This window comes from Micromesistius poutassou (assembly GCF_964030765.1).
Source record: "Micromesistius poutassou genome assembly, chromosome: 3".
In the NCBI taxonomy this organism is placed as follows: Eukaryota; Metazoa; Chordata; class Actinopteri; order Gadiformes; family Gadidae; genus Micromesistius; species Micromesistius poutassou.
In genome coordinates this window covers 19,784,700-19,797,953 of record NC_140273.1, presented here as the reverse complement: position 1 = coordinate 19,797,953, position 13,254 = coordinate 19,784,700, and the positions used below count along the sequence as shown (strand labels likewise).

Sequence of the window (13,254 nt, the reverse complement as noted above, 5' to 3'; positions counted from 1 at the left end):
GGTCAGGTCACCGGAAACGACGTTATATCTTTAAGTAATATTTCAATATAGAAATCAAAGGGGTTTATTATTTATGCTAGGCCAGAGATTTCCTAATTTGTTGTTTTACTTTGTTTGTTGAACAAGAGAAGAAGGGATTACACAGTTCGGGCTGTTCGTTGTTGCTCCAACATGTGACGTGTTTGGTGTAGTTCCTCTGTGGTCCACCGGAGGGCAGTGTTTGAACCTTCTTCTACTTCTTATTTATGGGCGGTTAACAGCTTTGGGGAGCATTACCGCCACCAACTGGACTGGAGTGAAATCAGGAGCAGTGACTTCAACTAAAATAGATAAATTGTACAAATGAAAAATAAACAAAATAAGAATAAAAAACAGAACTCTGTATTTTACACGGGTTTCTCTCCATGATTACATTTAAATACACTTTATTTTGCAGACGGACCAAGAAGACCATTTACTGTCCCGACATTCTTTAATCCAAAGCCACTAACAACGGTTAATGCACACATTGACGGCATCCGAGTCAACAATACACAGGCGGCAGCCAGCTTGTCAGGAGCAGTTAGGATAAAGTGTCTTGCTCAGGGACACATTGACACTCAGATAGGGCCTAGGATCGAACTAGCAACCTTCCACTTACAAGTCAACCTGCTCTACCACCTCAGCTAAGCTCACCCACTCAACAGCAATTATTATTACCAATCTGTTGTTATAAATTGCATAGATGTCCGACTGGTTCAATGTGGTCCCAGTACTACTGGGACCAGCACTGCAGGATTAGTGCTCCTAAACAAGAAATTAAAAGTTATATATCATGTTAGCCTATTCTAGTAGAACCCCCAAAGGACATTGTTAACCACAGAATTAGATAAATGTGAGCCCTAGCCCTTGAAGTTCAATTCTACAAGAATACCCCAGAGCCATTAGCGTCCATGTTTCATGTTCAGATCAAAATTTAAACATCTGTTGAAATATCAGTGGGGTCATAATAATAGTAATAATAATAAATACATTCAAATATATATTCCGGAGCGCCTACATGTATTGCTTTTCTTATCATATATTCAAATTCTCTTCATCTGTAGGTGTCAGCATTCCTCCTAATATTGAATACAGAAGCCCTTTAACAGTTTGATAAATCAATGTCTTCCTGTATGCTGAAGCACCGATGTGTGGAGACTGAGGTCCAGCCCACCCTCTCAGTGCTCACCTGTGTCTCTAACCTCTTTCACAAGAGAACATGTTTATTTTCGTTTATACTGTCCGCCTAGACTAGAGGGATGGATGGACAGAGAGCTGCAGAAGTGTTGTTGCAGGTATATGAACTCAGTTTGCATTGTAAGCTGTTCTTGTTGAGTGAAATGAAGCATGGCAGTTTTAATTGGAAAGGTGTGGTTGATTTGACAGGTACACTCAATGTGAGCACTGCTAAGGGCACTTTTCAAGGTAGAGGGCTGGCGGTTTATCCTATTCCTACAAGTAAGTGAACATTATTTTATTTTCCATATACGACTGTGCTCAGTAGAAATTAATAGCTAAAACTTATTTAACATTGGACAACACACCTTTCTATAGCTAGACACAAGCCACTTGTACTGGACATGACGCTGGAACGGAGCGTTATCATGCTCCCAGCACCAAAATGAATGATAAAGAAATGTAGTTGGTCGAGTAGGCCTAGTAATGTTCAAAATAGACAATGTGAGCCATGTATCGTTCTTTCCATTGATGCATCGATGAAGTGGTTACTTCCGAAGAATTTATATTCAAAAAATATTAACAATAAAAAAGTGAACAAAATCATGACCAGCAGCCTGGTAAAGTCCTCCCAACGTAAACCCCCGACCCGACTCTGACTCACCCCGCTCAGTGAATCAGTCCCTTAACGACAGCGCGGCGGAGCGACCCTGGACGGTGGTGGAGAGGTGGGTGCTGGTGACGGTGCTGGGGCTGGAGATGGTGATGGGGGTGGTGGGCAACTGCCTTGTCCTGCTCATCAAAGTCATGGTAGGGCTGTGAGTCTGTCGCTCCTCGTCTCTCTCTGTGTCTGCCTGTGATCCGTTGTGCCTTACAAATTGGGGTATGCCTTAGTGTGGCTGTTTCTTGATGATGATCTTAGGGTTCCTAGTTGTCAAGGAATTATCAGGATCGGAGCAGATGTGAATGGGGTTAGGGTTAGAAAATATACTGAATGTGCATGATTGCCTTCTTTCACTGTACGTTTATGTGCATTTTAGTAAGAAAACACAGTTTATTTGTAACACTGAAGTACTATCCGAACATGTATTGAGTCAGCTGAGATGTGGTCATAATACATGATAAATAAAGAACCAGAGATCATCATCATCATCCTCATCATCCTCATAACGGTACTGCAACACAACATGGTGGGCAGTGGATTGACAGTCGTACAAAACATAATCAACGTTTCTAAAGAAAACGTAGATAAATTGGAATCACGTTTCTCACATGCATTGATAGTGATTCTGTTTATCCCTCATCCATAGTCATAGAATATGATCTTTCCTTTCTGATTTGTACCTTTTTAACTTCTTCCCTAATTGAAACCTTTGTGTGTGAGTTCATCCCTTTCTTTCATTCCAGTGCAGTAAGCAGTACTCGTGTCGCTACTGGGTTCCCTTCCTGAGCCTCACCCTGTCGGACCTAGGTAAGGGTACCACACGATTTACGCACTGGAACATATCAGGGATGTATCTCTCTGATTTTCTGATTCACTCTCTACACTTCAGACCATTGATCATTGATACAGTCATTTATGTGTTATGTAAAATATATATTATTACTATTATACAACTTAATATGCAACTAGTGTAACAAGCGTGTGTGTGTTGGTGTGAGTGTGTGTGTGTGTGTGTTTGTGTGTGTAGCAGAGAGCTGTACAAGAGCAGGGTGAGAGACACATCTTGAGCTTGGTACAGGTTTTATAGACACGTTTCTCACCACTGTTGGAAGTGTTCACACTTTCTAACATCTGTAAACCTCTGGGATGTTTTATGTGTTGTAAAGTCAAACCAAATCTAACCAGACTCAGACTCGGTAACACAGCAGTGCCCCTATGACACCATGTCTGAGTTAGCTGCACATGTTAACCCTAGTAACACTGTCTCCTCCAGGCTCCTCTGCGCTCATCATCTCTGGCTCCCTGCTGGCCATGCTGACCGGCGGTCAGACATCTCCTTGGTGTGAGGTGGTCAGCCTGTTAAAGTTTGCCTTCATTACCTCCTCAACTGGAAGCATAGGTAACGTTATCACATGCCAGCACGGGCGTGCCATTCCTCATGCACTCTTTAAAATTAACCTTTTCAACCCCAACTCAAACCAAGGCGCACTGAGCCTATACGATGACACGATTCAATTATGAAAACAGAAAATTGTTTTGTTTTACATGAATGTATAGTCGTATGGCGTAATAGATGATAGAATATGTTAGTGCCTCAAGAATGAAACAGAACAAATTTTGAAAACGTGTAAATCATTAAGCCGGTTGCACACTATACACATAAGTGGTTGACATTAATAAGTTAAGTTATTAATAGTTTTCAATAAAGTACAGCATACGCTATTGTCACACTCTGCGGCAAACAGTGAACTTCATATGAAACCTCAAAGACCCAGTATATCATGCGTGGTTACATGACCCTATGCTCCCCTGCATTCTAGTGCTAAGAACATCCACCAATAGCATTTTGGGGGGAAAATGATCCCTGCGTCTCGGAGTGACTCGTAACGTAAGACGTTTCCCTCCGCAGCCGTCCTGTGTGTGCAGCGCTTGCTGGGCATGCCCTCTAGGGGCAGCGTGTTCTTCGTGGTCCTGGTGCTGACCTGCTTGGCCTCCTGGGTGTCAGGCGTGGTGTTCGGGACTGTCCCGGTGGTCTACGCCTGGATCAAGTATCTGTATAGCTTTCACTTCTGGTTTAAAAAAAATGTTTGCTTCTTTCGCTTGATATTTCATGTTTAGGGTCGGTCGATTCCAACTGAGTTCCTTCCACATATAAACAAAGAGCAGCAGACAGAATGCCCGATCACATTTTACAAAATAACGAACTTCTTCTGTACTTTGGCTAACATAATTAACGTAATTGGTTAGTTAGGTTATTACTTAACTAAACTTACACAAAGCATTACAATCTCTTAAACACTGCTTATTCAGTAGTTGGTTGCATCCTATTGGCCAAAAACATCTCTAGCTTTGGGTTGGGTTAGGGCCATCCTACAATGGAGATCCTTAATATCACACACACACGGTACCAGCTCCTCAACGCTGCCGGGCTCCCCGCCGTAGGTACGACCCCGCTGAGATGCTGTGTGCAGTGTTCTGGGAGACCAGCTACTCGGACATGATGGTGTACATCCTGTGTGCCTTCTCCGTCTGCATCTTCCTCCCCGTCCTCCTCATCTTCCTCTGCTCTCTGCTGACTGCGGCCGGTCTCGTTCCGCGGTGGAACACCTACAAGTGAGTGGGCCGGAAGAGCTTCTTCATGTTCTGTTCTGTTCTGAGGTGTTCCGGTCCATTGCAGCGTTCTCCTACCTGCTCTGAGCCGTGTGTGACCGCTGTCCCAGAGGCGAGACAAGAAAAACATGACAACAATAACAACAACAAAGACAAGGAGAATAAATATGTTTACATTAAGATGAAGAGTTCCATTTTTTTTCTACAAATAATCGGACAAAGCCATGTCTGAAACATGTAACGGAAACAGATATCCCTCTATCGGAAGCCCCGCCCTCTCTCTGGCCGCTCACCACTAAACCCAAACGGATATAACTTCCTCCTTAGAATGGACGGGAGTCCCGCCCTCTCATGCGCCAAGAACACACATTGGTTGTGAGACACTAATCGTTGTGACATGAGAACACCTGAATCGAGTGTGGGAGTGACTTGGTTTAGAGTTTCGGAGCCAAGCTATCATTTTACTTATAGGAACTATAAGTAAAATCTAAACATAACATTAAACCCCCCCAATTACAATGTGTAGGTTTTTTTCAGATTGTGTTCATATCATGGAAGTAAGAAACAAATCAGTTTCTGCAAAGTAGCGTAGCCACCAAGCTAACTCTTCCATGACCAGCTACTGGCTGTGGGCCTTATGCACAGAGCGTCCATCGTGGTTCTCACCGCTAGCTGGGTGGTGACTCAAGCCGTTTCTCAATTTGCGTTCTCGTGTGTTCTCGTGTACTTGCGTTCTCGGTAAACGTCATCAGTGGTAGCCCAAGCACTGTTCCAATTCCAAGAACGCGAGTACTGTCGTAAAACCCGGAAGTGTTCTCGATGCGTTCTCGATGAGGCCGTTCTACCGAGGACGCATCGGAGGTGACTCGTGTGGACTTGGGACCGTTAAATATCCCAGAATGCATCATCGAGTCCGCTGCTGTTCCAATTGCAGGTGCGTACTCGCGTTCTCGGAAGTCTATACTTGAAAGTCCGGACTTGCCAAGTACGTACTTCCAAGTCCGCGAGTACGTAGTCCGTGTACTTGGTATTGAGAAACGGCTTCAATGTGGATTCCTCTGACCCGTGACGGCCCCCATCGGTGAATAAGGTTCAATGAACGTAGCTTCCTTCCTTCCGGCCTCTGGAGGTATATAACCATGTTCCTCTCTTGGCCTCAGCGAGGAGGACGACATGTCGTCGGTCACGCCGCTGCTGGTGGCCTTCTACCTGCTCTGCTACACCCCCTTCACCGTGTCTGAGGTGAGACCACCCCCTTCACCGTGAGGTGAGACCACCCCCTTCACCGTGAGGTTAGACCCCCCCCTTCACCGTGTCTGAGGTGAGACCACCCCCTTCACCGTGAGGTGAGACCACCCCCTTCACCGTGAGGTGAGACCACCCCCTTCACCGTGAGGTTAGACCCCCCCCTTCACCGTGTCTGAGGTGAGACCACCCCCTTCACCGTGAGGTGAGACCACCCCCTTCACCATGAGGTTAGACCACCCCCTTCACCGTGAGGTTAGACCACCCCCTTCACCGTGAGGTTAGACCACCCCCTTCACCGTGAGGTGAGACCACCCCCTTCACTGTGAGGTGAGACCACCCCCTTCACCGTGAGGTGAGACCACACACACACCGATACACAGTGTTGTTATCCCTGGAGAGTCCGTCAGCAGGAAGCCAGTAAGGGCGTCCTCTATGCTTCACAAAACACAAACAAACCAAATACTAAGTAACTAAGGTCCCGACTGTACAGGATCAGGCCTTTCCGTTGTCCAGCGTCAGCGAGGGTTAGATATCTCAGAAAAACTTCAGTTTTATCTTTAAATGTTATAGATTAAAGTAACTTGATGAATCCTGATAAGACAGGAAATTAATAATCCTCACCAATGATTTAATGTGATCCGAAATCGACCATCTAAGTGAAAGTTGTCATTTATTTTTCATGTTTCCCTTCAGCTGATTCTCCTGGGCAAGCAGGACCTGTCCCCGGCTCCTTATTGGCTGAGGACCGTGTCATCAGTCATGTCCTACCTGGACTGTGGGCTGAACCCCCTCATCTACTGCTCTCACCGCGACTTCCGGGAGGCGGGTCTAGCCCTGCTGTGGACCAGTAGAAAGTCCTTCTCAGATCCCATTCTCACAGGCATAACACAGTTAAACCTGTAGGACATGGCCTGGCCCAGGGGCCTCAGAATGTGCTTAACGCCTGTCCGGGCCACCGAAAAAAAACTATCACCAAACCAAGTGTTTGCATTAGCTCACCTTTGCCAATGCAATATGCCATTCATTGAGTATCTATAATAAACGCATGAGGACAACATTGTTATGATATTTTGAATCCAGGAAAGGCCGCCGAGACAGGATCGCTTTTAACTCACTTTATTTGGTAAAGGTTTTGGTCTATTGTCTATCGTCTATGAAACAAAAGGAGAGGAATGGTATATAACACGCGCGGAGCGTCTCTAAGCTTTATATCTACGATACGCCGCCCAAGAGGTTCTGATTCCATAGCGGGTCCGAGTTAAATAGGCAGGTAGGGGTGGGCGTGTTCTGTGGCTTTAAAAGCCCGCCCCCTTCATCTATGTGTGATCAGCTGCTGCCCCCTCGTGGCTATGTGCAAGTGTTACAGCTTATGTTATATGTACTCGGTACTGTGGCTATGGGAGAATATTACCTCTTAACCATTAAATGTGCTCGGTGCTGCTCCCTGTGGCTATGGGAGGATATTATGGCTGAAATATGTTACAACATCATTACACAGAGGATCATTTCATCCAAATCTTGATGCTTGTAAAATCCTCCACTAAATTCATTCAATTCAATTTTATTTGTATAGCCCTTAATCACCAAACAGTCTCAAAGGGCTTAACAACATAACCATTTGTTACCCCCTCCACTCACCCTAGTCCCCCAGAGGGCAAGAAAAAACTCCCTTAACTACCAAGGAAGGAATCTTGAGAAAGAACGCAGAACGGAGATCCCTCTTATTTATGATCCTATAATTCATGAACCCATTTATATCAAATATATATGTATATATATATATATATAATATAATATAATATACAGTATATAATACATTTTGTGTGACCTGGGGCTATTCAATGTATTGTTATTACATATAGTGTCAAAGTAAATTTCAATGTTATGTCTTCTTATCCAACAATGAAATTGATTAAATACGTTGTGTATTTCTTTTATTTGTGACTTGAGTAGCAGTAGAAATCATACAGCAAATTTACACAAAATGTCTGATATATAAAAAGGAGCTGGGTCCTATATTAAAACTGTGCAGCAGAATTGCACAAGTCATCATGATAACGGGAAGAACATAGAAAGTCGTTAAGTAGTAAATCAATGATGACCTGTCAACGAATCAAGCTTCGTATCGTATTTTCCTTCTGTAATATCATTTTATCTCGCCTTTTTGAGTGCTTGCGCTCGTTCAGTGAGGCAAGTAAGGAGACAAAAACTAAAGTGGAACTGAAGGACGTCGCACACTTTGGACCAGAAGTGTCCCGTCACACACTGGAACAGCGCGTAGCGGGCCAGCCAGTGGTCGAGCAGCTTCAGGCCGACGAACCCGCCGCATGACACCAGGGCCAGCACCAGGTGTCTCTGGGAGCGGGGGTCTCCGTACAGACGGTGCACGCGCACTCCTTTGTGCACGGCGTAAACGATGTGCCCCCCGAGGGCCACCTCGAATCCCCGTGCGTGCGCCAGCGCCAGGCCGTAGCTCAGCACGGAGCCCAGCTGGGTCGTCAGGGCGAACCCTGGACGCCATGATGAAGCCCCCCCTTCAATGAAGCCGCACCACACCGGGACCCACGCGAAGATGGGCAGGGTGACCCACTGGTCCAGCACGGCCGGCGCGCGGCGCATAGTGGCCAGGCGCGTCCACTGCACAGGTGCGTAAAAGATCGCCATCAGGGCGAACACTTGTCTTAGGTAGCGACCTTCCTTGGTTTCTTCACTCGAGTTCCTCCTGAACAACCAGTACAACCCCATGACAACGTAACCCGCATTGACCAGAGAGTTAAAAGGCATCGCCACGAAACCCGGCAGAGAGTCGACCACTTCCTCTGCGTAATGTTCATAGGACAGGTCTACCAAGACGTTGTTGAATAAACCTGTGTTTGCCACGGCGACACAAACCAAAAAAGGCAGCGAAACGTGAAGCAGTGCATACTTCATGATTGATGATGAGCTAAATGCTTCAGTCACTCCAGTTTGTTTAATGAAATGTTCGTGTTTATTGATAGGGTTTCGCTTGGGAACTGGACTTTAACTTCAGACGCTACTGGGAGGGTTTCCGCGATATACATCACGTGGTGATAGATGGAGAGTGTGGATTGGCTCTGTCACTCCTCGCCAAGTTACCGCCTTTAATATCGACAACAAACTTAACTCTAGCTCTGCCATGAAGCTTTATTTATTCATATGGACACTTCATCCTATAATCCTGGATTCAATTTACATGGGCTTGTTTTATTTTCTATCAACCTATATTTATCAAAACTAATATTTGCACACGTTTTAATTGGTATTGTTGCAAACAGGGGAATATAGGCCCCTGTATAAGTAAATAGATATGGACCCTTAGATATGGCAGGCAGCCCAATACGTTTTCTCACCATTTATATTTATTAAAAGTATATTACAATATACATACAATTTACTATTTTCATATTTAATCATCATCTTCCACCATGCCCCTGCCTCCATATTTATACATCCTGGTGCAAAAAGAAGAATGAGTTGCAATATGTTTGATACACAACCAATATGTTTGATCCAATAATTATCTGAGCTACTGTCTCTTTTCAAACACTTTTTCAATAATATTATATTTAAACATATTTAAATATTTTCTTAATTTTTGATTTAATCTTATTTAATTTATTTAATTATTTTTGATCATAGATGTACGTTTTCTTCCCAGATAAGGGATCCATTGCATGCCAAACTAATTGGAAAGTCCACAGGGACACAACCAAATCGCCATGTTCTGTGTGTTCCTTACAATGTCCACAAGACAAGAACTTCAAAAAAGAACTTCAAAGCTCATTTCTATGCAACAAATTCTCAATCTGCCAAATCTGGTAGAAATACAGAGGGTCAAGCCACTGTTAAATTCCCATAGTACAGAGCACATGGCCTTTTGAGAGGACTTGGTGGAATGTGTTTGAGTAGAAGTTTATGTTTGTTATGCAAGTGCACATCTAAGCACATTCATGAGGCACACGTTCTTCCTATGCAGTCGTTGTGCCCAGTATTCAAAACAAACACAGAAAAACATTCCCCTTTCCAAGAAATGGTATGTTTCTTTTCAAGATAGTTTTATTCAGGACGTGAAACAATAAAGAGGCATTGTGATGCACGTTGAGCTAATTTAAAAACCAACAGGACAAGGTGTCAGGGAGGGAACATGGTTATGGAAGAGGGATGCTATTAAATGAGCTCAATTATCAGTCGCCAATTATCATCATTTTCATCAAGACAGGAGCAATATATCCCATTTGGCATAGCACGTGTGAGTGACCACTGTCTGTCTAACGGACCCGTCCAACCCAGTCTACCCATGGGTTCAGCTCCTCAGCCCTGTCCTGTCAGCCAGTGGCCTCCATCATGTGACGCCAAAAGGGATGGAAGTATAACAAGTCATTTGACCCGAACCTATCAGGATACTTTCTGAGACCGTTTCAAGGCACGCCAGGCATTACACATCTGATCATGCATTATTGGTGAACAAGTGGCTCTCTTCTGCCCAATGTGAAAGGTTTTCCTTCAGCTTACTAGTCGGCATTTGGGTGTTCACCAGGCAAGACATTGCCTTATTTATGGTGACAAATGGCTTGTTAGATAGTTGTCATGCTTTTCAAACATGCTTTGTCTCTGGCACTTGTTTTAGTGGAGACAAATGTTTAGTTTATTGCAGAAGAGGAAACTCAGTTAGCCAATTGTCCAGTTTTTCAAGGCACTTCCAGTTTCCAGAATCATTCAGGTAATTACTCAGTTCTATTATGTCAGTCTACTCTAGTCATTTCCTAGAATGCATTAGTAATTAGTTCTAAAACAAGGCTCTTTCTCTTTTCTTGGAGAATAATTGTTGCAACCACAATATTAGTCAGTAATGCTGTCAACCCATGTGCGGACTATATGGACATTGTTTTCTAATGCTATATGGGGGAAAAATAGGGTTTTATTTTTTTCCCCATAAATGCTAAGTTTATGATTATACCCTTTGCATTAATGATAACATACAATTACATATTTCATGGAATAACCTAACTAATTGAATACATTTTTTAGACGAAGGTAAAAGTATATATGCATGTATTTCTCCTTTCTCCTCTAATGAGATGCTTTTGAAGGATCCATAACTCATCTTGTCCCGCCCTTGTCCCGCCCTTGTGTTTTTACCACTTCTGGTATTGGCTGTTGCCCTAATCCATTATCCAAAATTTCCAAAGGAAAATGAGTCAGTGGATTGTTTCTCATCATGTCTCAGCGACAGCTGGGAGCGATACAAGCCGTTGATATGGGAGTCGACATCCGTGTTTGACACCTAAAAAAAAGATTCAAGAAAAACGTTGGACCATTTCACAACACTCTTGTTATGCATCATGCATGTATGATCAGTGGAATGTGACCTCAGTTTAAGAATATCCAAATAAATATTGCACTCCTCACCTGCATTGTGCTGCCTTAAATAACAGACAGATGGTGAATGCAAAGGTCGTCATTATATTTAGCTGATAGGTCACGACATGATTGTACTAGGGATCTACTTCACTGCAGATATCTCTTTTGTTCAAAACTAGAGAGAGTGCCACCAAACAACGAGACCCAGCTACCCAGACGGGGTTCATCCAAACACTTCTTCTATCTGAATCAATGTGGGTTGGTGGAGAGAGAGCAGAGAAGGTCAGTAATGGGCAGAGGGCATTACCTAAGAGCTGGGAAGGAAGGGCCGTAAAGCCGCCGCTAGCTTTTGAACTGCCAAGTGGTTCAAAGCTGTGGACGGGTTGTATTTAGTATGACACATCGTTTCAAAGGCTGAAGAAAAAAACGAGGGCTGCGGTGCCGGGTTGTGTGTAGTACGTTCATTCGTGTTCTGATGAGACGTGACAGCGCCGTGGTCGCCTACTCGCGGTGGTCTTGACTTACCTCTTCAAACTTCTTGGCTTTATACTGATCGGCGCCTTTCAGGAAGTTGAGCAGGATGATGTCACAGAGGACCGTGCCCTGGGAGGCACACACAGAGAGATGAAGTTAATCTCAGGAATTGGATCTAGCTTCGTGCTGCTCATTCACAAGATAATCCGATTATCAGAGCTGAACTGGAAAGGCATTCTATTGGCAGCTCCCGTTCCTACGGTGACAGGTGGATATTAGCAAACGTTAACGGAATGCAAAAACCTAGAGTCATCTGTCTACCCCTTCACAGGGTCAACACATCAGAGTTGTCATCCCCCCCCCCTAGTCTAGCAGTGGTAAATCAAGTCGTAATTCACCTTGTTAAACAAGTCATTTGATTGGACAAGAGGCTACCACGAGTGGTGACAACGAGTATAACAGCCTTTGAACTATACGTGTATCACTACGCTCAGCGGGTGTTCCTAATAACCGTGAACACATGGACCATCCTAAGCCGGTGAGTCACACATGCCACCGCGACTGCAGCGAGACGTAAACACAGAGCTGAACGTACGTGATACTAAGGGACCTGTGGTAAGGTAGACGCTAGTGTGGAGGAGGAAAATGTTTATGCGTTGCTTGGCAACAGTCCAGTCCCCATCCAGTTGCGGAACAACTTGTGTGGAAAGACGCCAATTAAATGATTTAAGAAACAAACAAATCATATACCGTTTCTCAATTCGCGTTCTCGTGTGTACTCGTGTACTTGTGTTCTCGGTAAACGTCATCAGTGGTAGCCCAAGCACTGTTCCAATTCCAAGTACGCGAGTACTGTCGTAAAACCCGGAAGTGTTCTCGATGCGTTCTCGATGAGGCCGTTCTACCGAGGATGCATCGGAGGTGACTCGTGTGGACTTGGGACCGTTAAATATCCCAGGATGCATCATCGAGTCCGCTGCTGTTCCAATTGCAGGTGCGTACTCGTGTTCTCGGAAGTCTGTACTTGAAAGTCCGGACTTGCCAAGTACGTACTTCCAAGTCCGCGAGTACGTAGTCTGTGTACTTGGTATTGATAAACGGCTATAATCTGTTGTCGCTCATTACTGTTAACTAATACTGTAAATGGCTTAAATTGTATAAATGTTGTATGGCCGCAACATCCCACTGGAGGTCGTGCTGTTCATTCTGAATATCAGAACTTCCCCCTTGTGTGATACTGCTTACATATTGAATCGAGATACTGACACCTGCGGCAAAACCAGAAGGCAGCAGGAAGGGTGTCCCCTGGCACCGCGGCCATGTTACCCTGAAAAGAGACTCACCACTCCAACAGAGGTGAAGGCCGTCACCATGTTTATGAGTGTGGGGATCATGTTGAACTTCCCAGCCTGTGGATCAATACAGTTTGTTTATTACATGAACGCTAGTAACCCAACGCCCACTAGTTTATAGGTCAAATACTTGTTTTTATTTTAGCATTAGTTTAATTTCATATGAATGATAAGGTTGACGGTCACTTAATAAGGTCAGCATGCCTCCTACCCTAAAGAGAGGTTAACAAGGAAACAGTCAAACACAAACCCACACACACACAGACAAACTCAGACCCACACACAAACACACACACAATCACACATCCTCACACAGACACACACACA

The 13,254-nt window shown here is 44.3% G+C and overlaps 3 protein-coding genes across 3 annotated transcripts in view; 1 reads left to right on the top strand and 2 right to left on the bottom strand.

The window, feature by feature from the left end:
* Positions 1-1,142: 1,142 nt before the first annotated feature.
* LOC311341125 (uncharacterized protein) lies at positions 1,143-6,622 on the top strand (the record flags this gene model as incomplete). Its single annotated transcript, XM_084466025.1, has 8 exons — positions 1,143-1,212; positions 1,871-2,007; positions 2,605-2,668; positions 3,135-3,260; positions 3,771-3,909; positions 4,304-4,474; positions 5,632-5,713; positions 6,413-6,622. The coding sequence occupies 8 exons, from the start codon at positions 1,143-1,145 to the stop codon at positions 6,620-6,622; spliced, it is 999 nt and encodes a 332-aa protein (XP_084322151.1).
* A 1,002-nt stretch (positions 6,623-7,624) lies between these two features.
* On the bottom strand, positions 7,625-8,738 carry tmem187 (transmembrane protein 187). Its single transcript, XM_084466272.1, has one exon. It carries the CDS (start codon positions 8,648-8,650, stop codon positions 7,871-7,873), a length of 780 nt encoding a protein of 259 aa, XP_084322398.1. The 5' UTR covers positions 8,651-8,738; the 3' UTR covers positions 7,625-7,870.
* Positions 8,739-10,910: 2,172 nt separating this feature from the next.
* Positions 10,911-13,254, bottom strand: part of p2rx3b (purinergic receptor P2X, ligand-gated ion channel, 3b) — a gene marked incomplete at both ends in the record, with an annotated part of 8,476 nt that continues 6,132 nt past the window's right edge. Inside the window, 3 exons of the mRNA XM_084465237.1 lie at positions 10,911-11,024; positions 11,627-11,704; positions 12,919-12,984. Of these exons, the coding sequence (XP_084321363.1) occupies positions 10,911-11,024; positions 11,627-11,704; positions 12,919-12,984 (258 nt within the window). The remainder of the gene's footprint in view (positions 11,025-11,626; positions 11,705-12,918; positions 12,985-13,254) is intronic.

What these genes read in the sequence shown, in the direction of transcription:
- tmem187 (XM_084466272.1), bottom strand. Translation starts at nt 8,650, where the DNA reads ATGAAGTATGCACTGCTTCACGTTTCGCTGCCTTTTTTGGTTTGTGTC.